Source organism: Protopterus annectens, chromosome 13.part0 (genome assembly GCF_019279795.1).
Source record: "Protopterus annectens isolate FY-2018-M chromosome 13.part0, PAN1.0, whole genome shotgun sequence".
Lineage (NCBI taxonomy): Eukaryota > Metazoa > Chordata > Ceratodontiformes > Protopteridae > Protopterus > Protopterus annectens.
This window is the reverse complement of record NC_056747.1, coordinates 30,718,726-30,745,624: the sequence shown is the minus strand read 5'-3', so window position 1 is coordinate 30,745,624 and position 26,899 is coordinate 30,718,726. Positions and strand designations below refer to the sequence as shown.

Below are 26,899 nucleotides of genomic sequence, written 5' to 3'. Positions count from 1 at the left end.
CATAGATCCATCTTTGCTTCACACTATGATGGAAGTTAGCTTTCAGCAAAGCTGGGCTGTGTTTTTCCTTCTCCTTGCTTTAAGCCAAAGTATTAAATATACCTTAATGAAATATGGAACATTTGACTTTTGGTGCTTTTTCAGTGAAGCCACCCAATAAAATACAGGTCAGATCTCTAGATGTAGGACATCCAGTTTTTACAGGATTCCTTGCTGCTGGAGATTTCATAAGATTTGTAGAAGATTCAAAGCAATCTATTCTCTCAACCATCAACACATTGCCAATACCTACCTTCATGCTATTTTTTGTAGAGTTAGTCCCAGAGTAAATTTTGAGAGTAGCCTTCCAGTCATCCAGGTTCTGCATGAAGGATAGTAATGAACCATTGTTTAACCTGCAGGGGCAGTTTATTCCAGTGAAGGAGGCACAATGCAAATTTGAATCTCTGTCTCTCTCTCCCAACTGTGTTTTATTTATCTGCTGGTGAAAACTTAGGTCTCTGGTTCTGGTGTTTTCAGTGCTATTAGACTTGGGGAGATATAGGAGATAAAGGACAATGGTCTATAGGTGACATGAAGATCAGCCCTCAAGAGGCTATAAAAATTTGAGTAAAGGGATAGAACTTCTAGTCTCTCTTGGTTGCTCAGAGTCTTAGTTTCATAGTTTAGTACTAGGCTATCTGCCCTGGGGCATTTGTAAGCCTAGCCTTAGAGATGTGGCTTTCGCCACCCCATGTAGTGGTACTAAGGTGTACAGAATAAATTTAGAATACTAATAATTGTCTAGTAGTGACACATTGAAGACCCTCTTACTTATTAAAATTAGTTTACTGTGCCTCTGTCAAGTAGCAACATAGGGGTGACCCCCAGGGTAAACCTACGATCTCCCATCCACTCGTCAAGATTTCTCTTGAAGAGAGTCAGTGAGGGGCTCTGCCTAACATGAACTGTTCCAGAGTATGGGAAGCCTCTGAGTTATGAATCTGTCCCTCCAGCATGTTCTATTCATATTTGTACTGAGGTTTAAATCTTTGGCTCTCGTGGTTCTAATGGATTTGGATTTTTTGAGGTGGAGCATGTCCATCAATTCCTGGTTGGACATGGCCTTGTATGTCAGGCACAGATCACCTCTGAGCAGGCGGTATGCTACTGAATAGAGCTTGAGTTTCTTTAGCCTGGTAGCATATGACATATGTTGGAGACCCCTGATCCTCTTGGTGAGGTACTTCTGGGGTCTCTCCAGCTGTTGTAAGTGCCGGGTGAGGTACATACCAAATGGGGCATTGTACTCAATCATGGGCCTGATAAGGGAGGAGTATAGGGGTACGATGACCTCCTTTGATCTGGATGTGAACCCCTTCATGATAAGGTGGGCAAGGTAGAAAGTCTTTCTAACCACTTTGGCAACGTGGGTGTCAAATGAGAGGTCACTATCAACTTGGGTCCCAAGGTCTCTGATTACTTTTTCTGTACTCAGTGGGTTACTGTCTATGTGATAATTTGTGGGTACTTTGTTTTTCCCAAAGGGGATGACTGTACATTTCTTGGCATTCAGTTTAAGGCCATGATTCCAGCACCAGTTGTCCGTTTTGGTGAGGCCTTTCTGTAGGATGTATGTGTCGACTATGGCGCCTAGTTTGCAGTCATCTGCGAACTTTGTCAGCCACAACCCTCCCATGTTTGCTTTCACATCGGAGAAGTAACTGCCAAATAAGAGGGGTCCCAGGACAGAGCCCTTTGGGACACCACTTGTGACTGGCTTTGAGTCTGACATGGCTCCCGCAATTTTGACTTTATGGGTTCTGTTCTTTACCCAGTTTGCAACACATCTTGTGACATATGGATTTACATTTAAGCTGTTTAGCTTGTCTATGATGCCTGAGTGGGGTATTGTGTCGAAGGCTTTAGCCAAGTCCAGGTAGGCTGTATGGACTGCCTTGCCCTCATCAATGGCTCTAGTGACTGTTTCGAAAAAGTCAACCAGGTTTAAAAGGCAGGATCTGCCCTTTACAAAGCCGAACTGGGTGGGATTGAGTGTCTGTAAGTCCCCAATGTCGTTGTTTATGAGTTCCATAATAATTCTTTCCATAGCTTTGCAGACCAGGCTGGTTAAGCTTATGGGGTGGTAGTTCCCAGGGTCTGTAGTGGAGCCTCCCTTGTGGAGTGGAACCACTGTTGCTGTATGCCAGTGTTCAGGTACATATCCTGTAGTAAGGCTAAGGTTAAATAGCATTTTTATATGCAGGTTTAGCTCCTCTTGGAGTTCACGTATCACGCAGCCGGGGATACCATCAGGTCCCATTGATGCTGAGTTTTTTGCTTTGCTGAGGGCGGTTTTCACCTGGACATCAGAGATGACAGGGAGGTTACATTCAGCTGGGATAAGTATTTCTTCTTTTGAAGGTGAGGGAGGGGAGAAATCTGCACTGAACCTGTCTGCCAGAATGTTGGTAATATCTGTGGGTTCGGTAAATTTTTTGTCGTTGTGTACTAATTCTGAGCATATCTGAGGGTTTCTGCCCAGGTTTCTAACATAACTGAAGAATGCCTTGTGGTTATCTTTAGTGTCCTTGGCGATTTTTCTCTCAAAGTTGGCCTTGGATGTTTTTATGAGAGAACGTAGCTTTCTACTAGTGCTGATCAGAGATGCCTTCCCTTTATGGGATTTTGCTCTGTCTTGCAGTAGCTTCCTTCTTTTGTTATACAATTTGTTTATGGCTGGGGTCCACCAGACAGGATGCTTTCCTTTGGTGGAGAGGGTCTTGGTTTTATTTGGGATTGCACGATCCATGCATTCTTGGAGATGTCCGTAGAAAGCATTTGTGTAGGATTCAGCATTGTGGGATGTGGTTTCCATTGGCCCTGTGGGCTTAAATGATACCATCTCAGTCTTAAGAAGTGTAAAGTCAGCTTTTGAGAAGTTTCTCACTGTAGTCTTTTGTGCTGGGGGTGGAGGTGGTAAATGTATATCCAGGGTGATTAGTTTGTGGTCAGATCTCACCAGTGAGAGGAATACTTCCGGTGTGGAGCATTTTGTCCCCATGTTTGTGATGATCAGGTCTAGTATATTATCCCCCCTTGTGGGAGAGGTGACTAGCTGTTCCATTGCATTTGAGTTTATGAATTCCAGGAACCTTTGGGCTAGGGTGTTAGGGCTAGAATAGTGCACCCAGTCTATGTTAGGGTAGTTGAAGTCTCCCAATATGATGGTATTTGGTGAGACATTCATATCTTCCAATGTCTTCAGGAAGGCTGAGTGGGGTTCTTGATATTGGGAGGGTGGTCTGTAACATGCAACCAGTTGTATAGCAGTTTTGCCTATGGTTAGCTGCACCTGGATGGTCTCCGATGCTTCACGAGTTGCCACTAACCTGGAGGTGTGGCTATCCTTGATGAATATGGACACCCCCCCTCCCTTTGTGGTTCGGCCTGGGTTTTGGGGCTGAAAAGCATGATACGAGGTAAAGCCTGGTAGCGCTGGGGTGCTCTCAGGAGCCTTGAACCAGGTCTCAGTTACTGCACAGACATCGATGTTCTCCATACTGAGGAGTGCTTCGAGAGCCTGCATCTTGAGATTTAGACTTCTGGCATTGAGCAGCATTACCCTTAATTTTTTTCCATTTTTGTTTTCTAAGGAGGTGGGTTCATCTTTTGAGCCTTGCCTAAAAAAGCCACTATGGGGGTGGCAAGAGACTTAGCCAATATCCGGAAGGCCAGTGGTGACAGGTGCAAGCCGTCCCTTGCGAAGCAGCGTGGCTTGTCCAGCATGTCATCCCAAGCAGACAGACATTGGATCCCCCTAGAATGACACCAGTAATTGAGCCAATTATTAAAGCTGATCATTTTGTCTTTGTATTGTGGCATCATTCTTGGTGAGGGCAAGATGCTACTCAGGGTCAGGGTCATACCATCCTGGGCTACATAATCAGAGAGCTCCTCTATGTCTCTTTTCATGTAGTCCAAGGAGGTACGTCTCAGGTCATTCACACCGGCATGGACAATGACGGAGTCATATTTGTACGTGCTTTTGAGTGACCTGAGTGCGTGTGTTATATGGTGGATTCTAGCCCCCGATAGGCAGCTTACTGTTACCCTCTCCTTCCTCAGCCTGGTAAGTGGGACGTCAGTGTGCCTGACTATAGAGTCACCTATCACTAGTGCATCAGGCATAGTGTTTGGCCTTAAGGGCAGTGATCTATTGACACACGGATTTATTGAAATATCTTTCGATTTATTGAAGTATCTTTATGCATGGAATCTTAGTGTGGAACCTCTGTTGCAGTCTAGTTTGTTTTGTCAAGTGAGGTACATTCCAAATGGGAACTTGTACTCCATAATTAAATACCAGACTGTGTATCAGACACCTAAGTTACACATATGGTTAAACCTACTATCTTAATTCTATTATATCCCAACTAGCAATTAGTCTGTCTAAACCTTCAACCTAGACAGCCTTATCTAACATCTTGCCCAGATTTCACTCCATGCTCTACTTACTACCACCTGCATTGCCTGCCTTGCAAACAATCTCTTGTTGAGCCTCTGCATCATGTAGTAGCTGGGATCTAGTTTGAAATACTACATGTTGCTCAGAATGTATTGTATGTTACATATTGTATGTGTACTATACTAGATATGCTATGTTCTCCATTGTATTATACTGTATTGTATCTCTGCATGTTGCACAGAATGTATACTATGTCGTACAGTGTATGTATATTGTCCATTTTATATTATACTGTATGTACTGTGTACTCTCATATACTTTGAATCAAAGCGTGGAGCTTTTCTCCATGGGCCTCCACTGAAAATGGGCTCATTTTGGCCCACTGGACGATCCTGGTAAACAAATGCAAATAAATAAATAGACAAATAAATAAATAAAATAAGTAGGCTAATCGGTGTCAAATATAAGGGAATAATGACCCTTCAGATCTGGATTTTATAGTCTTGGCTATCATGTGTTCCAAGTAGAAGGATTTTCTGAATGCCACATAGTATTAAAAGGACAACTCAGATCTCCTTCTGCATTTTAGGTTAGTAATGTACTATACTATACTGTAACATACTATATGTTGAGGGTAAGGGTTGTTTGCATCATCAAAACTTTGAACCACAAATCAAAAATAGTTTCTCAAAACTGATGATGTGGCTATATGCACAATAGTATGATAAGATATTTTAGCATTTTGTGAGCTAGAGGCTAGTCTCAGACTGAAACAAATGTTTAAGTTAGACTGTATGTGAAAAACAAGCAATAGCTTGTTTATTCAGCTTAGTACTTTCCCAAGATATTTGTAAAAGCAAAGGACATTCAGATTTGAGCAGCAACTGCTACTAAAATGAATTATATACGTCTCTGTGCAGGTGAAAACAAAATCTACGTTTAATTCTGTATTCTGTCATGAGTCCTTTTCTTCAAATATTGAGACCCATTCTGGCTCCATGTTAGGTCTTCCAGACCCAAGTTCTGACATTCTAAAAGAGATACTGTTTGGCAAAACAGCAGATTGGAACTATGAGCTGTGAATACGATGCTTTCGATAGGCCGCGGCTTGATTATGAGCTGTGAATACGATGCTTTCTATAGGCCGCGGCTTGATTATGAGCTGTGAATATGATGCTTTCTATAGGCCGCGGCTTGATTACCTCAACCTCCATTTGCTTACTATGTAATGCTGTGAAAGTCACTTAACTGGACACTTGTTGCAGGTTGCCTCTGAAACGGGATATTTATAACCAGTGAACTTACCCAATTCAATAAATGAAAAATAGGCATCTAGTATACAGCCTTAGAAATGAAGAGACATAATTAAGATATATGCTAGTTCAAATATTAACTCAAGGGCCCAGACCCACCAAGTTATGTGATTCACATTCCAAGTAACTCTTTCTTAAAGGTATACTACAATATGAGGACATATTGAAAATATTTTTCATTTTGCAAACTGCGTTACTTTGGAGTCATTATCTGAGGAATTAGAAAATTGCAGTTCTAAGATTCTGCTAAAGCAAATTATAATATCAAATGATCTCAATGTTTTTTGCAATTATATATTAACTTTCAAATGCAAATACTGCCCAAGTATGCCCTACAAATTATGTAGTGTATACTTTCCAAACTAAATTCCATTTTCCAAGACAGGATGAATAAGATGCATAGAGTATATTATAAATGCTGCTGTGTTAATAGTAATGTAAGGAGGTGGAGTACGCTAGGCATATAGTGAAATCACACAATATGACATTCTGACTTTGATGTCACAGCATTCACTTAATTTCTAAAATGTTTATGCCAACACAGAAGTTAGTAGCTTTAACATGAGGCACTCATATAAGTGTTACTCTAAACCTTTCAATGACTAAACTTACTTGAGGCTCTATATCAATGATGTAGCCATTGGTGATGGTGCGTATCTTGTAATGTTTGTATTCTGGAGTGCTAGAAGAAAAACAAAATAAGCAAATGAATAAATAAATAAAGAAATACATTAATTCAAAAGTATTCATTTCTACTGAAGGTCCTCACTAGGAGTTAAAACACAGATTTCAGGCCATCACCAAAGTTTAAAATGCTGTTTATCAAGGCAGCAAGTTATCTATCTTGAGTCTATCCTTTTAAATTCCCACAATTCATTAAATGTTCATACTCTCTGATTTAGCAGAAAGTACTACAGAAATGGTCTCAGAATACAAGACTTTGATTGTACAAATATGCCCCATAGAAATAAAATCATATATTTATTACGGGTCTATATTATATATTCGAAGCTTCAAAATTTCAAACCTCATATGTTCGACAACATATGAGCAAAACTTGAATCTTCGAATATATAATAAAAACATAAAAAAACCTTACCTTAATGCTCTGAGCAGGGGGGCAAGCCCCCCTGCACCCCCACACACCCCCTACTTAAATATACCAACTCCGAGACAACACTTCAGTGCAGAAAAGGGAAATTTTTCCATTCTATGCATACTGAGCCATTACTTTCACCTTTGAAATGTTTGACAATTTAATAGGGACCCATTTATTACTGTTTGGACAAAATTAAAATGCTTTAAATTAAGACACAAATATCTATCAAATTCTTGGCTATGCTCCTGCTCTGCACCTAGCTAATATTACCACCGCCTAATCATACAACCCAGCATCCTTTTCCTAAGATCATCATAAATATTAATCACACTAACTATATACTGTAGAAATTGTTCTTTCCATGTTTATAGCCAATGTGTAAATACTGTTTCTTGTATTTTTGTTTATATGCTAAGTATGCCATTGTTTTTATTTTGTTTTTTTATGCTATGTATGCTATTTTGAAACTTTCTCTTTCTCAAACTCATGTTTTGAATTTTCAGAATTGTAATCATATGCTGCATTTCCAATTATTTTGTTTATGTTTTCAGTATGTACACATGGTGCTTTTCTCACTGGGCCTCTGCTGAAAATGGGTTTTGGATTAGACTTAAGCAGTTTTTCTCCATCTATTCCAAGCTCCTTTACAGTCCACAACTCTACTATCAAAACAGTGATAGTTTATGTTTTACAGTGCTAGCTGTTTGTGAAACAGTGATTGTTTATGGTCTACAGTGTTGACTGTTTTGAAACAGCGATTGTTTATGTTCTACAGTGCTGACTGTTTTGGAAACCGAGACTGTTTATGCTCTATAATGCTGATTTTCTGAAACAATGATTGTTTATATTCTATAGTGCTGACTGTTTCTGAAGCACCGATTGTTTATATTTTACAGTGCTGACTGTTTCTGAAACAGCAATTATGTTCTGCAGTGCTGACTGTGAAACAGCAATTATTTATGTTCTACAGTGCTGACTGTGAAACAGCAATTGTTTATGTTCTACAGTGCTGACTGTGAAACAGCGATTGTTTATGTTCTGCAGTGCTGACTGTGAAACAGCGATTGTTTATGTTCTGCAGTGCTGACTGTGAAACAGCGATTGTTTATGTTCTGCAGTGCTGACTGTGGAACAGCGATTATTTATGTTCTACAGTGCTGACTGTGAAAAAGCAATTGTTTATGTTCTACAGTGCTGACTGTGAAACAGCAATTGTTTATGTTCTACAGTGCTGACTGTGAAACAGCGATTGTTTATGTTCTGCAGTGCTGACTGTGAAACAGCGATTGTTTATGTTCTGCAGTGCTGACTGTGAAACAGCGATTGTTTATGTTCTGCAGTGCTGACTGTGAAACAGCGATTGTTTATGTTCTGCAGTGCTGACTGTGAAACAGCGATTGTTTATGTTCTACAGTGCTGACTGTGAAACAGCAATTGTTTATGTTCTGCAGTGCTGACTGTGAAACAGCAATTATTTATGTTCTACAGTGCTGACTGTGAAACAGCGATTTATGTTCTACAGTGCTGACTGTGAAACAGCGATTGTTTATGTTCTACAGTGCTGACTGTTTGTGAAACAGCACTGTCAAGTCTATCTAGCATATAACTTTAATTATAGGTTCACAGGTTAATCAGGAAGTACTAGGCTACCTGCCCTTGGAGGGCCATTTTAAGATTAGCCAATTTCCCTTTTTGTGCTCAAAATAACATATCCCATTTGGTTATAGATTATCCTTACCCATTCCATGGCTGATAATTATACAGTATATCTCCCCTAAAGAGAATAACTGGGATCATACCATGGATAATTGGAGGGGACCCTATGCACAGGATAAAGCATTTAAGAGATGCATCTGTCCATTAGTAGTACAGGAGGCAGTCCAGTTTTCTGTTTCCCATCCAAAGATCTAAGCTGCACTTGAAAATGGACAAGGATGAACTTTGCTTTATGTGGATGGGGAGTCTATTCCATAGCAGTGGTAGCCACTGCAAAATACACCTGTCCCTTCAAATGCAGGTCACCTCTTAGCAGTCTGTAGGATACTGAGTATAGTGACCAGGCTTTGAGTTGGTCCATGCATGGCATGTTGTTCAGGCCTTTCATATTTTAGTAAGGTAAATTTGTGGGCATTCCAGTTGTTGCATGTGCCTAGACAGATAAATGCCAAAGGGGGCATTATATTCAATAAATGTCCTAATGAGGTCTGAGTAAAGGGGAACAATGGCATACCTATATCTAGACGCAATCCATTTGTTTATAAGCTGTGCAATACAGAAGGACACATGTTGGTCTAATGTTGGGCCACTGTCCACATAAGTTCGTAAGTCTCAACTTTTAGGGGTATATTGTCAATGTAGTACTTCCCTGGGTTAGATGACTTCCTGAAGCATACAATAATGCATTTTTTTGGAATTTAGTTTTAGACCATGACTTTGTCATCAGTTATTTATTTGAGACAAACCTTCCTGGATGTCTAGGTGATTTGGGGATTAAATGACTGCACCTAGCTTTCAATCATCTGTGAACTTAGTCAGCCATAGACCATTGGTATTGGTTTTTACTTCAGAAAAGTAGATGCCAAGCAGGAGAGGTCCCAGCACAGAATCTTGGGGGAATCCACTGGTGACTGGTGATGTGGAAGGAGTAAAGACATACAAATTGATAAACTGTGTGTAGATTCTAAAATTTGTTCTCAGACACAACAGATTACAGATATATTTAAAAAAATCTTATGCAAAACAGTTTGGCTGTATAAAGGAGGTGATAAGATGTCTTAGTGACATCCAGGTAACCTCAAATACTAGAATCAAATTAAATTACATTGGAAAAAGAACTGCACAAAATATATCCAAACAAAGCACAGGGAGGAGATGGAATTAGTTATAATGACATGAGAACACATCAGCAAGAACTATTATATTTATTATTTCTTAGGACATATAAATATGTAATTATTAAACCTGTCTTTAAGGAACATTGTAGTAGGAGAAACCCAGAGACATACAGACTCTTAGGTCTACATTCATGTTGTGGAAAAGTAATGCAGAAGGTAATATTGGATACATTATTGTCAGAACTTGATAGACTGGGACTTGAAATCATACATCAGCATGCATATGTTGAAAATAGATTTATTACCACCTGTAACATGATGTTCTATAACAATATAATAACAGCTATGCATGAAAAACTTTACTGTGATGTAATTTATACAGATTTAACTTCAGCATTTAACAACTAGGTATTGATGTGCTCTTGATAAGATGGATAGCTACATGGTTTACAAATAGGACATGGCAAGTATCATACAGCAAATGGATAGGTGAAATCATTGGTTAGAGTCAGGGTGTCCCACAGGGCTCTGTCCAAGGCCCTTACTTGTTTAGATTGCATTGTTCAGACCTACATTTTTCATCTGAGGTGTTCTACAGTCTATATGCAGATGACCTGACACTGGGTAAATGGATTATATGTGTTCATACCACTCAACCTCTTAGTGCAAGAAATCTGGACAAAGCCTGACAAAATGGGGTGACAAAGGCCCAAAAATAGGGACAGATTTAAAATATTGCTCTTATCAACTTAGAAAGTTGCTAGAGTAACAGAGTTTGTGTTAAATATTTTCTGAAGGATATAAAGTCTGAAACTCTAAAGTATGTCATTATTTATTGACTTCAATCTGCAGATCATCCCAGAAATTTACTAGAAAACCACAATTTTTATGAGAAATAGGCCAAAAATATGAAGCAAAAAATCTGGACATTCTGTGAAAATCTGGACAGTTGAAAGGTATGCATGTGTTATAGATAAGGAATGTCTGCAAAATAACTTGACTAAATCGACCATTTGGGCACAGGTGAATAATATGCTGATAAATACATAAAAAACAAGCATAAGAGATTTGGGAGACAAACTGAAAGGTGAATATTTAATACAGCACACAGTGATTGAAACTGCAGATTCATTTAAGTGACTGCATATGAGTAGATCCAGCTTTGAGTTTTTCTAATCAAATCAAATAACTGGTTAATGATAGTTATAGAACTATAGGTTGTATAAAAAGATTTATAAATTCAGAAATGATGCGGTCATTGTTAGTTACATTAGACCCAAACTTGAGTATGGAATAACATATCTGGACCTGTACAGTGTCTCATATAGATATCTAATTTTTCGGGTATATACAGCATTTAAAGACAACTACCTCTGAGACATGTTAGGGTCATCAAAAAGTAGAAGAGAATCATCAGACAAACCATGGAAAAGATTTGGTAGGAATGAGAAGTTCATAGGTTAGTACTAGGCTAACTGCCCTTGCGAGCCATTTTAAGCCTAGCCAATTATCCTTTGTGAGATTCAAACCCTGCACCTTGTGTTTGTAAGGCAAACACCTTAACCATTAGGCCACCCTCCGAACAACCAAAGTGCACTAATTTATTTTCTGAGAGAGCATCTGATGCATGGAACAGACTACCAAATTACATTAAAGTAAGTACTAGTTTAAATGTTTTGCAGAATAGACTGAACATTTATTATGGGAACAAGTGTTTTGGTATATTGGAAGGCTAGAAGGGCATTAATGCCCATGCTTGAAATGTTTGTATGTATGTATGCATGTATGTATGCATGCATAGTCTTTCTGTGGTGGTAACTTCCCCTATATTGACTATCTGAGTCCTATCTGTGAGCAGTTCAGTGGGTGACATAGGGGTTTATTCTCAGTTTATTTACCTTTTGTACTATGCCTGAGTGGGGAATTATGTCAAAAGCTTTGGCCAAGTTGAGGTATGTGGTATGTACCATTTTGCCTTCATCCACTGCTTTGGTGACCTTTTCAAAAAAATCCACTGGTTTGAGTAAGCATGACCTGCATATTTCTCAACTATCCAGATTTTTGCAGAATGTTCAGATTTCTGCCTCATATTTTCAGTCTGTTCCTCATAAAATTTGTCGTTTTCTGGCAAATCAATAAGGATTGAAGTCACTAAATAATGGCAGGCATTTTAGTTTCAGACTCACATCCTTCAGAAAATGCACACTAACACAAATCATGTTATTCTAGCAACTTTCTAAGTTTATAAGAGCAATATTTAAAATCTGTCCCAATTTTTAGGCCTTTGTCCCCCATTATTTTAAGCTTTGTCCATATTTCTTGCACTAAGAAGTTGATGACCTGCTCTTGATGAATCCAAACTGAATCAGGTCTAGTGTTTGGAGGTTCTCCATGTTCTGACTGATTAACTTCATAAGTCGTCTTTCCATGGCTTTGCATATGAGGCTGGTCAGACTTATGGGTCTGTAATTGCCTGGGTCTGTCCCTTATGTAGAGGAATAATTTTAGCTGTTCTTCATTCACCTGGTACAACTCTTGTATGGAGGCTGAGATTGAAAAGTATTGTTACGGATGTGGCTATAACTATGGAGGCTGAGATTGGACAGTATTGTTAAGGATGTGGCTATAACTATGGTGGCTGAGATTGGACAGTATTGTTAAGGATGTGGCTATAACTATGGAGGCTGAGACTGGACAGTATTGTTAAGGATGTGGCTACGACTATGGAGGCTGAGATTGGGCAGTATTGTTAAGGATGTGGCTATAACTCTGGAGGCTGAGACTGGACAATATTGTTAAGGATGTGGCTATAACTATGGAGGCTGAGATTGGTTAGTATTGTTAAGGATGTGGCTATAACTATGGAGGCTGAGATTGGACAGTATTGTTAAGGATGTGGCTAACTCATCCTTCATGCTGTTTAAGATGCATCCAGGGATACTGCCAGGACCCATGGATGCAGTATTTTTAACTTCTGATCACACTTTTAGGACTTGGTCTTGTGTGACAGCTGGAGGTCAGCCAGTTTCAGGTGTACCTTGAAGGACAGATGGAGTAGCGAGATGGATAAAGTCAGAGTTAAATTTATCAGCCAGTAGGTTAGCTATATCTTCAGTCTCAGTGTAGGTAACATCATTCACAATCAGCTCAGTGCACTGCTGTGTTGTGCATTTCAGATTATGAATTTAACTAAAAAATGTCTTGTGACTGTCTTCAGCTTGGGTAGCTATTTTTGCCTCAAACTTGACTTTGATGGATTTTACTAAGCTCCTGAGTTGTTTGTTTATTTCAGTAACAAGGGATGTAAAGTCCAGTTTTATCCCTCACAGTTTACAGTTTAATTTCACTAATATTTGTACTTACACTATTGAACTATCTGTTCTCACCAAAAAGTGCTTATACAACTCATTAACATTTACAAAAAGAATCTATCAAAAATTAAAACAGAAAAAAGGTTTTGTTATTCAAGCATATATTACAAAAAAAATTGAGTATGTGTTTTTACCACTGTTTAAATACAATGTCAAAATCACTTAACTTTGGGCTCAGGCAGACATCAACATCTGAGACAATAACATAAGTTCTATAACCCACAGTGAAATATACGATGTTTGACAGAAATACAGCGTTGCCTATTACCTACAGAGTTAAATACAATGTACATACATTCCTTTATTTCATGAGTTTGCAGATGAGAGGGTTGGGAGGGTGGCCTAATGGTTAAGGTGTTTGCCTTACAAACACAAGGTGCAGGGTTTGAGTCTCACAAGGGATAACTTGCTAAGCTTAAAATGGCTCGCAAGGGCAGTTAGCTTAGTACTAATCTATGAACCTATGATCTATGAACTATAAACTGAGTGGTGGTGTTTGATTTTTAACTGACTCAGAATTGCTCCAGCATGGCTTAGTCCATGTAAACAATTGGTGCAAAGACAATGGTCTCAAATTAAATGTGAAACAATGTAGCACAGTTCGTATTGGTAAACAAAACTGTTTCACTTTCCATATAGGAGATGCAATCCTCCAATCAGACACTGTTGTAAGTGATCTGGGTACTCTTGTTAATAATTCCTCATGTCTCCACAGCAGTTTGGAAAGCCTTTTATCTGGCCCATCTAATTTCCAAAGGTATCTTCATTTGATTACCCTTTACTCGTATCTTTTTAGACCAATTACTGAATATAACACAACTTTTGGCATGTATTTATCTAAACATATTACAACTTGAGACACCTCAGGGATTCATAACTAAAAAGATCAGTGGCCTCACAATATTAGCCATCAGAAGAGACTGGCAGCCTTTCTCTCTACTCAGTCTCTTACAGATTCCTCTGTGAAGCCTTTTATGCCATAAAACATTCAACCCTATTTGAACTCCCATTCATTTGCAGAACTAATGGTGCATCAAATACTCCATTAAAGGAATTAAACCTTCATCAGCATACAAATAAGACACATTGGTGTGATGATTCCACTACATGTCAAGCAGAGACTCACCCTTGCCATGTTCAAGGTAAACCTAAATACCTGGATGGGCAGCTTCAAATTCTCTCACAATCTCGCTTGTCTTGCTCTCCTTGATGCTAACGGGAAAGTTTGAATATTTTTTTTGGCTGAGCTTGAAAGGGTCTGCAGATCAGATTGCCTAGTGACTTATAACATTTGGCTATTCATATGATTACCATATATTTCTGGAAAGTACTGACAAGCAGCCCAATGACAGACTATTAAACCCAAATTACTTCACTGTTAGTTCAATAATATTAGAAAATTAACTGAAATCTGTATAAACTTGTCACTTTTGTTTATTACATCTGTTCCATATCAATAAGATTCAATTCAGTATACAAAAAACCTACATTATATTCCATGACATTACACCTATTTGGGTCTGTATTATATATTTGAATGCTTAACTGTTCGAATCGCTAAAGAACGAACTTTAGTTAAATGTCCGAATATATTAAAAAATTAAAAAAAAAAATAAGAAAAACTGAAGGATGTAAGCAGGGGGGCAAGCCCCTCTGTACCCCTATACCCACCGCTACTTAAAAATACCAACTCCAAGATTGCGCTACAGTGAAGGAAATGGGAAATTTTCCATTTCTGCACTGTAGCACACTGAAGTGCGATATTGGAGTTGGTATATTTAAGTAGCGGTGGGTGTGGGTGGTGCAGCCCCACATGTTGGGGGTGCTGGGGGGCGCTTGCCCCCCTGCTTAAACCCTTTACTTTCTGGGGGTTTTTTAATATTTTTTAATATATCTGAGCATTTAACTGTTTGATCACTAAAGTTCGTTCTTTAGCGATTCGAACAGTTAAGTGTTTGAATATATAATATAGACCCACACCTATTCATATAGTTAACATTTTACTATACTAAAATTTGCTAATAACATTGAATAAAGATGTGCATGGGTCATCACTTATCCCTAAATCAGGCCATTCATGATTTTATAATCATAAAGAAAATCCACCTTTGAGAGACTCCAAGCAACAAACCAACTCCAGAAACAAAGTGCATTTCAAGTTCACCTAGGGAGTGACAACAAGGATGGAAACACATAAGTGAAGTGAGTCGATACTGCCGTTTTTAATTTCTCCAAGTCTTTTGGGTTTCTAATATCATGATGGGAATGGACCCCATTCCTAAGTCAAAGTACGATTAAAGTTCATGAAATTAGTATTGTTTCACTCTTTGATGTTAGCCAAAAGTGCTCTTCGCAGCATCCGCAATGCACCCAGTAATGACTCCTTCTGCAATTCGTACGGTGTTACATGAATTGGTAACATATCTAAATATGACTGTAAATTCTTTTTTATAAGACCAGTTGCTCCTACTACTATTGGAACTGTCTGGATATCTTTCTTCTACATGGCTCTTGTTTCTGCCTGCAGATCGAGCTATGTTATGACTTTGTGTCTCTCTGTATGCAAGACACTGTAGTCACTAGGTGTGGCAATTTCAAAGATCAGTGCTTCTTTTGTCTTCTTTTCTTGGACCACTGTATCCAGTTTTCTAGCATCTATCTTTTGAACTGTTGGTATCCCATGTGGTGTAAACTTCATCATTTTCCATGATTCTCTGTGGCTCAGGTTTCCAGTGTTTTTCAGCCCCTTTGATACCATAATGTTTGTACAATCTCCAGTGTAACAATCTTGCCACATTATTATGCCTTTCAGTATACAGTCCCTCTGCCATTAGAGTCGCAACCAGCAATAAGGTGTGTGACTGTTTCCAATTCGGTTCCACAAAACCTACATATGTCTGTTTCTCCCACATGTTCAATGGACTTAGTAAACCAGTGTGTACGTAGCCCACTATTTTGGGCTGCAATTATTAACCTTTCATTTCTTGGTGTAAATTCACCTCTCTTTAACCATTCCTGTATTCATTCTTGATCAACATGAGGCTCTTCTAGACATTTTCTATACTTGCAACTATATTTATGTTTTTTCCACATTTCTTGCCTTCTCACCTGGTCCTTCACCCTATATTCTTTCTTTTGTTTTTTAGCACATTCAGTTGCTGCCTGGTTTTTATCCACTTCTGGTTTGATTTCTTTTCCTGCTTGATGTCAATATGATTCTGCTAAATTAAGCAGAGATGTCATCTTAGATTTATTCTTCTCATGTTTCAAAACTTTCACTACATTTGGATATTGTGAGGTCAGAAGATATGTGTGGAGTCCCATGATTGCAGATCTATACGTGTAATCAATTTGAAGGAGGCCCAGCCCTCCTTCAGAACGAGGAATATATAATCTTGGTACACAATGATTTTTATAAATCATTTGGTGAGCATGAAGCTTTAATATCCAATCTATCCAACACTTTTTGGGGCCAGTCAATCACTCCAAAACTATAATTAGGACAGGAAGAGAAAACTGATTTATAGCTTGGCTCATGTTCCTAGGTGCCAATGCTATTTTCAGGATTAATTTAAGTCTTCTAAAGTATTCCTTACTGAGTTTTATTTGCATTTGTTCATATTTTATTGCTGATCCTTCATCAGTTCCCAAGTATTTATACAACCCCTCTTGTTCACGTTCTTTTATATCACATTCTTGTCCCAAACTGATGTTTTCCTGGTGCTGCAATTTTCCTTTTTTAAAGGTTGCTTTTGCACATTTATCAAGACCAAATGACATTCCAATATCATCTGAAAAAGTTTTGACAACCTGCAGCTGTGCTTTCAGTTCCTCATCTGATGAGCTATACGATATTAAATCATTGACAAAGAGAAGATGAGAAGTCATTAGACTTTGTTGTTTTCTAGAAGCCAATTTATAGCCATGGCCTAAGCTGTTAAGTAAACAGCTTAATGAGTTAATGGCGAGGCAGAATAGCAAGGGTGACAGAGAGTCACCCTGGAATATCCCCCTTTGAATTTTTATCCCTGGGTAATAATCTGTCCTTCATCATGGCTTAATTGCAAAGTGGTCTGTTACTGTTTCATTGTTACTGTAATGTAGTCAATCAGTGCAGGGTGTAGCTTATACATTTTTAAGCACTCTTTTCCAAGAATGTGAGATACTATCAAATGCTTTTTTGTAGTCTATCCATGCCATACTTAGGTTCATCCCCTGCTTACAATTCTCCACTATGACTTTATTTAACAACAAATGATCCTTTGTTGCATATGACATTCTTTTATTGCCCTTTTGTTCTACTGCCATAATTGAGTTTTCTTCTAAATGACTATAAACTCTGTTGGTGTCAATTCCCATGTATATTTTGTACGTCGTCGGAAGACAAGTTATTGGTTTATAATTTTTAGGGTAGCTCTCAGGTTCACTCTTAAGTAAGAGCATTGTTTTTCCTGTTGTTAACCAGTGCAGTGTATGTTCGGGGTGTGCATATAAATGGTTCTTACTCATGGCTAAATCCTCGTGCAAAGAAGTTAATACTTTTAACCAGAAGTTAGGTACTGCATCTGGACCTGGGGTTTTCCAGTTACAGGCTTTTCTTAACTTTATTTCAATCTCTCTCTGGCTGTTATTTCATCCAATTTCATATCCTGTACCTTTAAACTTCTTATTCTTTCTTTTACTTCTTCTGTCCATTTAGCATCTTTGTTATGTTCTGCAGGATTTTCATAGATACTTCTCCTAAATGTATCTACTTCCTCTTTTTTTGGAGGTCTATCAATACTTTTTTACCTTATTTCCCAGTTCTCTATAAAACTTTTTTGGGTCATCAGTAAATTGCTTATTTTGTGCTTTTCCCTTATATTTATCTTTGTATCTTCTAAGTCTTTCTGCCTGTTTTGAAATTTTTAGTTTATCATCTCCAATAGTGCATAATAAATCCTGGTCTGTTCTAATACTGCGCATTGCTTTTATCACATTTATCTTTCTTAATATTTTTGTTGATCTGTTCCCTCTTCTATAATCATCTAACAATGATACTTCTTGTCTTAACTGCTTTATAGTTTTCTCTATTCAATATTTCCATGATGGTATTCACTTTCTCCCCTCTTTTCCCCTCACTACCCTATGTTCCTGTGGTAGAACTTTATCAGTTATTAATTTAGCAGCACAGTAATATATTCTGTTTACTTCTGTTATATTGCATGGGTCTCTATGGACAGTCCTAATTACTGTGCTCATTTGTACTCAGAGGGACAGATGATGTATACAGCGAACAGAAACCTCTCGACAGTCATTCCTTCGGTGAACTGGAAATGCACTTCCTTTCTGGAGCTGGCTTGGAGCTTCCTCATGGTGGATTTTTGCTTGGATTATAAACTTTTGATTGAGTTGGTGTCCACCATTTGTTTATGTATTCATGCTTGGTTTCCATTCATGATTATGTCACATAACATGCACCTGTAAGAATTGTACCGCGGGTTCATAGATAAGTACCAGGCTATTTTCCCTTGTGGGCCATTTTAAGTCTAGCCTATTTCCCTTTTTGTGCTTGAAAAATCCTATAACATAAATGGATAAAAATCATCCATTATGACAAAATAAACTTCTACGCCAATCCTCCCTCTACACTCAAATCAGACCCAAAGAAATTCTGGAGCTCTATTAAACAGACTCTTCATCCAGGAAACCCTTCCTCTCCTAACCCATGTCCCAATGCAACACATGAAGACATAGCCAACAAATTTAACAATCATTTTATAAACTCAATAACCTCCATAATAAATCCCCCCCAGAAACAACACTAGCACCCCCCACACACTCTATACTGCTTCCAAGCCCTCCTAACTCCCTCTCTCTAAAAGCAGTATCAACTAACTATGCAAAGTCATTACTCTCTAAACTTAAACCTTGCTCCCCATCTGTTGACAAGCCACCCTCTTACTTCCTGCAGATTGCCTCTGAGCCTCTTGCCTATCCTGTATCCATCTTAATCAACCGATCCATTTCTGAATCCTATTTCCTCAATGTATGGAAGAATTTCTTTACTCTACCCATTCACAATGGGGGCAACTTTTCACACATATCCAACTTCAGACCAATTGCCATACTCTCTCCACTCTCAAAAATCCTAGAGAAATGCATTCACAAGCAGGTAATGCATTATCTTCACCAGGAAAACCTTCTCACACCCACAGAGCATGGTTTCCATCCCAAGCATAGTACAATTACTGCACTCATAGGTTCATACTAGGCTAGCTGCCCTAGGGCATTTATAAGCCTAGCCAGAGTGTGCTTGGCTTTCACCACCCATTTTAAATTAATTTTGCTATGCCGTTTTTCGAGGTTAGTATACTGTGCCTCTGTCTAACAGTGACACAGAAGTGATACCCGGGGTAAACCTACAATCTCCCATCCACTAATCAAGATTCCTCTTGAAGAGAGTCAATGAGGGACTCTGCCTAACTTGGACTGGGATTTTATTCCAGAGTGAAGGGAGCCTCTGGGTTATGAATCTGTCCCTCCAGCATGTCCTATTTATTTCAGTGCTGAGGTTCAAGTCTCTCAAACACGTAGCTCAATGGGATTTGGATTTTCTGAGGTGCAGCATGTCCATTAATTCCGGGTTGGACATGGCTTTATACGTCAGGCACAGATCACCTCTGAGCAGGCGGTATGCCACTGAATAGAGCTGGAATTTCTTTAACCGGGCAGCATATGGCATCTGTTTGAGCACTTTGATCCTCTTGGTGAGGTACTTTTGGGGTCTTTCCAGTTGCTGCAGGTGTCTGGTAAGGTACATCCCAAAAGGGGCATTGTACTCAATTATGGGCCTGATGAGGGATGAGTAAAGAGGCACGATGACCTCCCCTGATCTAGATGTGAATCCCTTCATGATTAGGTGGGCTATATAAAATGTTTTTCTAACCACTTTGGCCACGTGGTTGTTAAATGAGAGATTGCTATCAACTTGGGTCCCCAGGTCCCTAATTACTTCTTCTGTACTTAATGCCATTCATCAACATAGTCTCCCCAGCTCATGATAACAATAAACTTGTCTCATGCCTATTCCTTGACCTTTCTAAAGCCTTTGACACTGTCTCTCACCCACTCCTTCTAGATAAACTCACTAACTTACATTTCTCTTCCCCTACTATCTCCTGGTTCTCCAGCTATCTCTCTACCCATCAGCAATCAGTTAAGTGGTTCTCTGCACTATCCTCTCCTCTCACTCTACAAATGGGAGTCCCCAAGGGTCCATACTTGGACCACTACTCCTTAATATTCTCACCAACTTGCTGTACTCCTCTTGTCTCCAGTCATCTCTTGTGCAATATGCTGATGACTCAACTTTTATAACCATTGCTGACAACCCAACTGACCTCCACTCAACTAACCCAGCATCCTTCCACACCACTGAGACTTCACTTTATAACAAACTAATACTTAATCAAACAAAAAAAAAACTAAGCTCCTACTCTTCCTCCCTAAAAACATTACCACACTCAAAAGTACATTTACCATCTTATGCTGCAACAACACTATCATCTCAGTTGAATCTAGTACTAAATTGCTAGGTGTTACAATAGATGATCAGCTTAAGTTTGATCTCCATATTACTAACTCGGTAAAAAGAACTCATCAGAAACTTGGACACCTTTTCTGTAGCAAGAAATACTTAACTAACACTGCCTGAATAACTCTCTCCCAGGTTTTATTACACCCAACACTCCTGTACAGCTGCCATATATTCACAAACCTAAATTCTACACTTATTTCCAAGCTTGAAACTATCTTTAATAAGATCGCCAGATTTGCAGCTAACCATACCTACAAGTCACACCACTGCTTAGCACTACAGTAACTAGACTAGCTAGAATTCCCTCAGCTGCTCCAACTATACCAACTACAAATCATTCACTCTATCCTCTACCTACCCTCCTCCTGCCCCAGCCTCTCCACTATCATATCCAAATATTCCCCTGCAAGAATGCTACACAGCTCAAATCAAGAATTATTAGACATCTACAAACCCAAAACCAAAATAGGCTGCCTTCTCTACAACTATAACCCAGCTATATCCTGGAACCAACTCCCCTTGGAAATAAAATCCCTCCAGCATAGCAAAGGTTTCAAATTAGCCACAAGGAAATACCTAAAAACAAAGTGGTCTTGCCACTGTAGCCAATCACCCTGAAACCGCCATCCTTTCACCTATTTCACCACCTCACTCTTAATGTATCTCCAACACTATTTCCCTGCCTCTTCTACCTCTTCCCTTCCTCTATCTCCAACCACTCTTAATTCTTACAGTCTCAAACCAACCTACCTGTCTAGTCTGTCTCCTATACTCTACCTCCCCTACATCTCCTACTAGCCATTCTTACTTTCCTTTCTTGTTTCCAAACTCCTATATAAGTAGATCCTACCCACTGTAAATAAGCATCTGCCTAACTATTAACTCATTTTGCTCTAAACAGCTTAAATAATATTGTAACTAGTCACATTTTCTTCTGCTAATTGTTTAAAACCTTGTTTGTAACAACTCACATACTTGTCTGCCAATTGTTAATACTCTGTATAACTGAATTGCCTGAGGAGATTTTTTTCTCTCCAGGTGTCTGCTTGCAATATCCTATAGCTGATTGTTACTACTATGCTACTAAAATTTAATAAATTGTTTTCTAGTCCTGAGGAGCTTTTCTCCCCGGGTCTGTGCTGAAAATGAGCCAAAAGCTCAGCCAGACTAACCCAGTTGACAAACGTAAAATAAAATGAAATAAAATAAAATAAATAAATAAAATAATTTTCCATTTCAGTTAGTTAATGCATCATTTACCCTACCTGCTTCAATGTTTATCCTACTTTATCCTGAATCAGGCATGTTTGCTCTCTGTCAAGTCTGACAGTTTTCATCTGATCACAGGGACTATCCACTTCATCAGGCTCAGCCACCCTTAACCCTTAATTAACGTCATGTAAACTTTAAACAAGCCAGTCAAATTATACATCTGTCAAACTACTGCTCGTGTGAACAACATTCATTCAGCAAACCTGTCTCAGTTCTGAGTGGAATGTACAACATTCTAACTTCCTAATTCTATTAACAAAAACAATAATCTTCATAATGTCCTGATTCCATGAAAAAATCAATTTTTTCACTACCAGCCAAGAAACAGCATTCTTACTCCTTGACTCACCCAAAAACTGTCTAAAATTAACTGATTTAACTTGGATAGGAAGTAGTTTTCACTTCTCTACAAAAGTTGTTGCACAAGGAGTTGATCAGCCAAGTAGAGCATACATCATAAATGCTGAGGTTCTCTCAAAAAAACTTATTGAAACACCAGAGACCTTCAAAACAAAAGACTGCTACAACTAACACAATTCCCAGAGTATCCAAGACACATAGCAACACCAGTGACGCACCTACCAAGCCCTTAAGGCATAATAATGCTTAAAAAAACTTTCTTGTCATTGGAGACTCCATAGTGAGACACACGGATGTCCCACTCACCAGGGTAGATAGTCACAGTCAGCTGCTGCCACTCACCAGGGTAGATAGTCACAGTCAGCTGCTGCCACTCACCAGGGTAGATAGTCACAGTCAGCTGTTGCCACTCACCAGGTAGATAGTCACAGTCAGCTGCTGCCACTCACCAGGGTAGATAGTCACAGTCAGCTGCTGCCACTCACTAGGGTAGATAGTCGCAGTCAGCTGCCTGTTTGGTGCCAAGATTCATCACATCATGCAGGCACTCAGGTCTCTGGCCAACAAGCACCATTATGACTCTGTCATAGCTCATGATGGAGAGAACAACCCAAGACATGAGCTCTCCAAGTATGTGTCCCAGGCAGGTATGTCCTTAGCCTTGAGCAGCATATTACGCTCACCTAGAATGATGCCAAAGTATAAACAAAAAATAATCTATTTCAATAACTGGCTTAGTTTTGGGTGTCATTCAAATGGGATCCAGTTTCTGTCAGCCTGGGATGACATGGTTGACAAACCTCATTGCTTTGCCTGAGATGGTTTACACCTGGCACCACTAGGCTTTTGGCTGTTGGCAAAGGCTCCTGCTTCCCCAAAAGTGCCTTTTTTAAGCAAGGTCTGAAAAACAAAATTGCCGACATGAAAACTGCCAACCACAACAAAATAAGGGTTATGCTGCTAAACACTAGGAGTGTAAACCAAAAAACTGCACATCCTGGAGGCACTTATGCCACTAGAGGATGGTGATGTCTGTGCAGTCACAGAAACCTGGTTCAAGGCTTGAGAGAGTACCCCAGCTTTGCATGGCTACAATGCCTTCCACACCTTCCGACTGCAAAAAGAAAATGTGAGAACCAGAGGAGTGTTTCTATTTCTATTACAGATAAATTCACCTCCTGACTAGTTAGACTGGACAACTCCATGGAGTTACCCCAAGTTCAGTTTACTGTGGGTAAGACCCCCATTAAAGTCATAGCTAGTTATAAAATCCCCCTCCATGGACCATGATGCGCACAAGGCCTACTTGACCAAAATGGAGTCAATCCTAATATTGCTAAACACTCTGGTCATGGGGGATTTCAATTATCCAACCATCAACTGGGAAACCTACCCTAGCCCTAACTCACTAACACTATGTTATTTCAAATGCCCTGGAACAAATCGTTCAAACCCCAACAAGAGGAACAACAAAAAGATGCACCAGCACAACTTTCGGACCCTCATTAGTTAAATTTGATCACAAATCAGTTGCCTTCAAACTGGCACTAACACCAGAACTCACAAAGGGCAAAGTCAGACTAAAAAACTTCACCAAAACAAATTACACCCTCCTAGGGGAAGGTATAAATGCATTACAAGCCCCACCCCAGCTGGAAGTGGTAACTACACCAAAGCTTACACTAAAGCCCTGTACAATCACTTATATAAGTTTATATACTCTGCTGCTCCAGACAGAATCAAAACCAGAGCCCTAACTAAAAAAAAGTCACCCTGGTGGACATCCAGCATCAACAAACTTTACAACAAATGCAAAACGTTGCTGTCTAAGAAAAATAAGGGGAACAATGGAAAAGTACCCTCCTCAGCTTCAAATGGCAAATAAGACATGTCAAATCCTCTAAGGGTAACTTTGAGAAAAACATACCAATCACAGCCAAGGATAATCATAAGGCCTTTTACAGCTACGTATGTTGCCTGAAAGGTAGGACCCAAGCCTGTGCCAAAGTAGTGACTAACGGTATCACACACACTGATCCTGCAGAGATAGCAAACCTGCTAGTGGACAGATTTGGTGAAAATTTCACTCCCTTATCCCCTCAAAACTTATGACAAACCTTGCCCCCCAACTTACCCCTACCCTACATATCCAAAGAGCAGATCATTAAAGCTTTGTCTAAGGCAAAAAACACAGCCTCTATGGGACTAGACGGCAACCCAGGCTGTCTTCTAAACAAACTAAAACATCAACTAGCATCACCATTAAGTACTCTATTCAATCACAGCCTAACCACTGGTTTTGTTCTTGTGGAATGGAGAACAGCAACAGTTATTCCTCTCCACAAAGTTGGCTTAGCAACAGACCCATGGAATTATAGACCCATAAGTCTGACCAGCTTCATCTGTAAAGCCATGGAACTTATCATCATGGACCTCATAAATAAAGACATAGGTGACCTCCAAACCCCGGATCCAGCTCAATTCAGCTTTGTCAAGGGCAGATCCTGCCTGTTAAACCTGGTGGATTTCTTCAAAAATGTGACCAGCCCACTGACGAGGGCAAATCTGTACAGACATCATACCTCAATTTGGTAAAGGCTTTTGGCACAATCTTACACTCAGGCATTACTGATAAACTTAGCAAACTGAATGTAAACCCCTTTGTTGTAAGATGGGTTGCCAACTGGCTCACAAACCAGTCACACACCATCAAAGTGGGTGACCACATCAGCCAGCAGACCTGTCACCAGCTGGGTGCCATATACTTCTCAGAAGTTCAGGCCAAAACTAAGGGGCTGTGGCTGACCAAGTTTGTGGCTGACTGCAAACTGGGTGCAATTATTGAATCCCCAAATTATGTCAGTATACTGCAGGAGTGTCTTAGGCAGATTAATGACTGGTTTCCTAGTCATGGTCTCAAACTGAATGCAAAGAAATGCATCATTATTCCCTTTGCTAAAAACAATGTCCCCTCACACTATCAAATCAACAGCAATACCCTTAGTACCCATGAAGTGGTAAGTGATCTGGGATGACAAGTAGACTGCAACCTTAACTTTGACCACCATGTGTCTACTGTAGTAAGGAAGGCTTTCTATGTACCACACTGGATTAGCAAAGGCATTATCTCTACAGCAAAGAAGTTTATAAACCCTGTATACTATTACTAATCAGACCCATAATTGTATCTAATACCCCTTTCAGCATGTACCGTACAAAGCACCTGCAGCAATTGAAGAAACCTCAAAGGTTTCTAACAATGAAGATCAAGAGACTTTAACAAATGCCTTAGACAGATTGACTAAAGTCCCTGTCAATATATTCAGTATTGTATAGACTTCTTAGGGGAGAAGTATGCCTGGCTTAAAGAGCAATCTCCAACCCAAACATAATGAAATTGCTGCATATCTGTAAATCAAACCAGTCTAGAGCTACCTGTACCAGGGACCTAAATATGGCCTGTGACTTGAATTGGATGTGCTGTAGGGACAGATTTGTCTCCCAGTGACTGCCACATCTTTGGAATAAGCTGACAGTTCATGTAAAGCAGAGCACCTCTATGACACTGTTAAAAAAAACCTGGACGGGTGGATGGGATACCATAAATTCTTACTGGGTATAGTACCCACAACCCTCCTGGACATGGGCAGTCATTACTAAATACAGTCCTGGGTATTAACTAGAGTATCTATGGTATTACATTGGGATGAAATGCCTAGGCTTGAAATGACCTCCAAGTCAACAGCGTTGTAAACAGGTATTGTGCTTTGTACATTTTCTTGAGATGGACTTAAATGATTCCAGAATTAGAATACCAGCTGGCTTGTGAACAATTTTCAGTTGGATCATCACTTTACTGACACTGAAGTCAGTGTAGCACTTGAAAGAGGTGGTAAGATCTGTTGTGAAAATATTTGTAAGAATTTACTGGAATGATTGGGATACCATGATGATCAAAAGTACTCAGGGTGGAGCATAATGAAAGCCTTTAGACATTAGTAAATGCCATGGCACTGATTTTAATACCAATTGTTAGGGGACTCTATACATATGAAGGGCTGACCTGCATACTGTGCTCCTTATCCGTACATGCAAAGGGTTGTATCATATTCTGTCTGTTACCTCCTCATATATGTATGAAGTTGTGCTGCCAGTTACTATTCCAAAAAAATATACACATAACAAGTCTATTTTTGTGCTATCTCATCCTAATCCTGGCAACAAGACCGATCCTGAGTTAGAGCACTTTTCTGAGAATTGTATCATGACAGTGCGTAAAATTCAGTCAGTGAGTGTTCCCAGCCTTTGGTTTAAGAAGCTGTTGTAGTTCAGTTGGGGGTCAGCTGATCTTCTGTTTGTCTCCTTGTGCAGAGCAGTCCCTGGTGATTGAGCCTTTTGGAGAGTGCCCTTCCGTAAGTGCCTTTGATGAGCTAAATAAGCTAAATGAAACTGAAGGTCAAATCTTAAAATCACTATTAAACTGAAAAATGGTTTAGTCATTGGTGGACAAAAGCTTGCAGATTCAGTGCTCTTGTATTATTGTAGGCAGATGAGCACTGCTGTTCACTGCAGTGAAAATAAGACATCAGAGGGGTTTTATATAGTAGGAAACTGGGTGGTAACC

At 39.4% G+C, this 26,899-nt stretch overlaps 1 protein-coding gene across 2 annotated transcripts in view; it reads right to left on the bottom strand.

Annotated features, from left to right (window-relative positions):
• STAP2 (signal transducing adaptor family member 2) overlaps nucleotides 1-26,899 on the bottom strand; it is a 1,003,160-nt gene that overhangs the window by 456,013 nt on the left and 520,248 nt on the right. For both annotated transcript variants that reach the window (XM_044090598.1, XM_044090599.1), the window contains exon 7: nucleotides 6,373-6,442. In XM_044090598.1, the coding sequence (XP_043946533.1) occupies nucleotides 6,373-6,442 (70 nt within the window). The remainder of the gene's footprint in view (nucleotides 1-6,372; nucleotides 6,443-26,899) is intronic.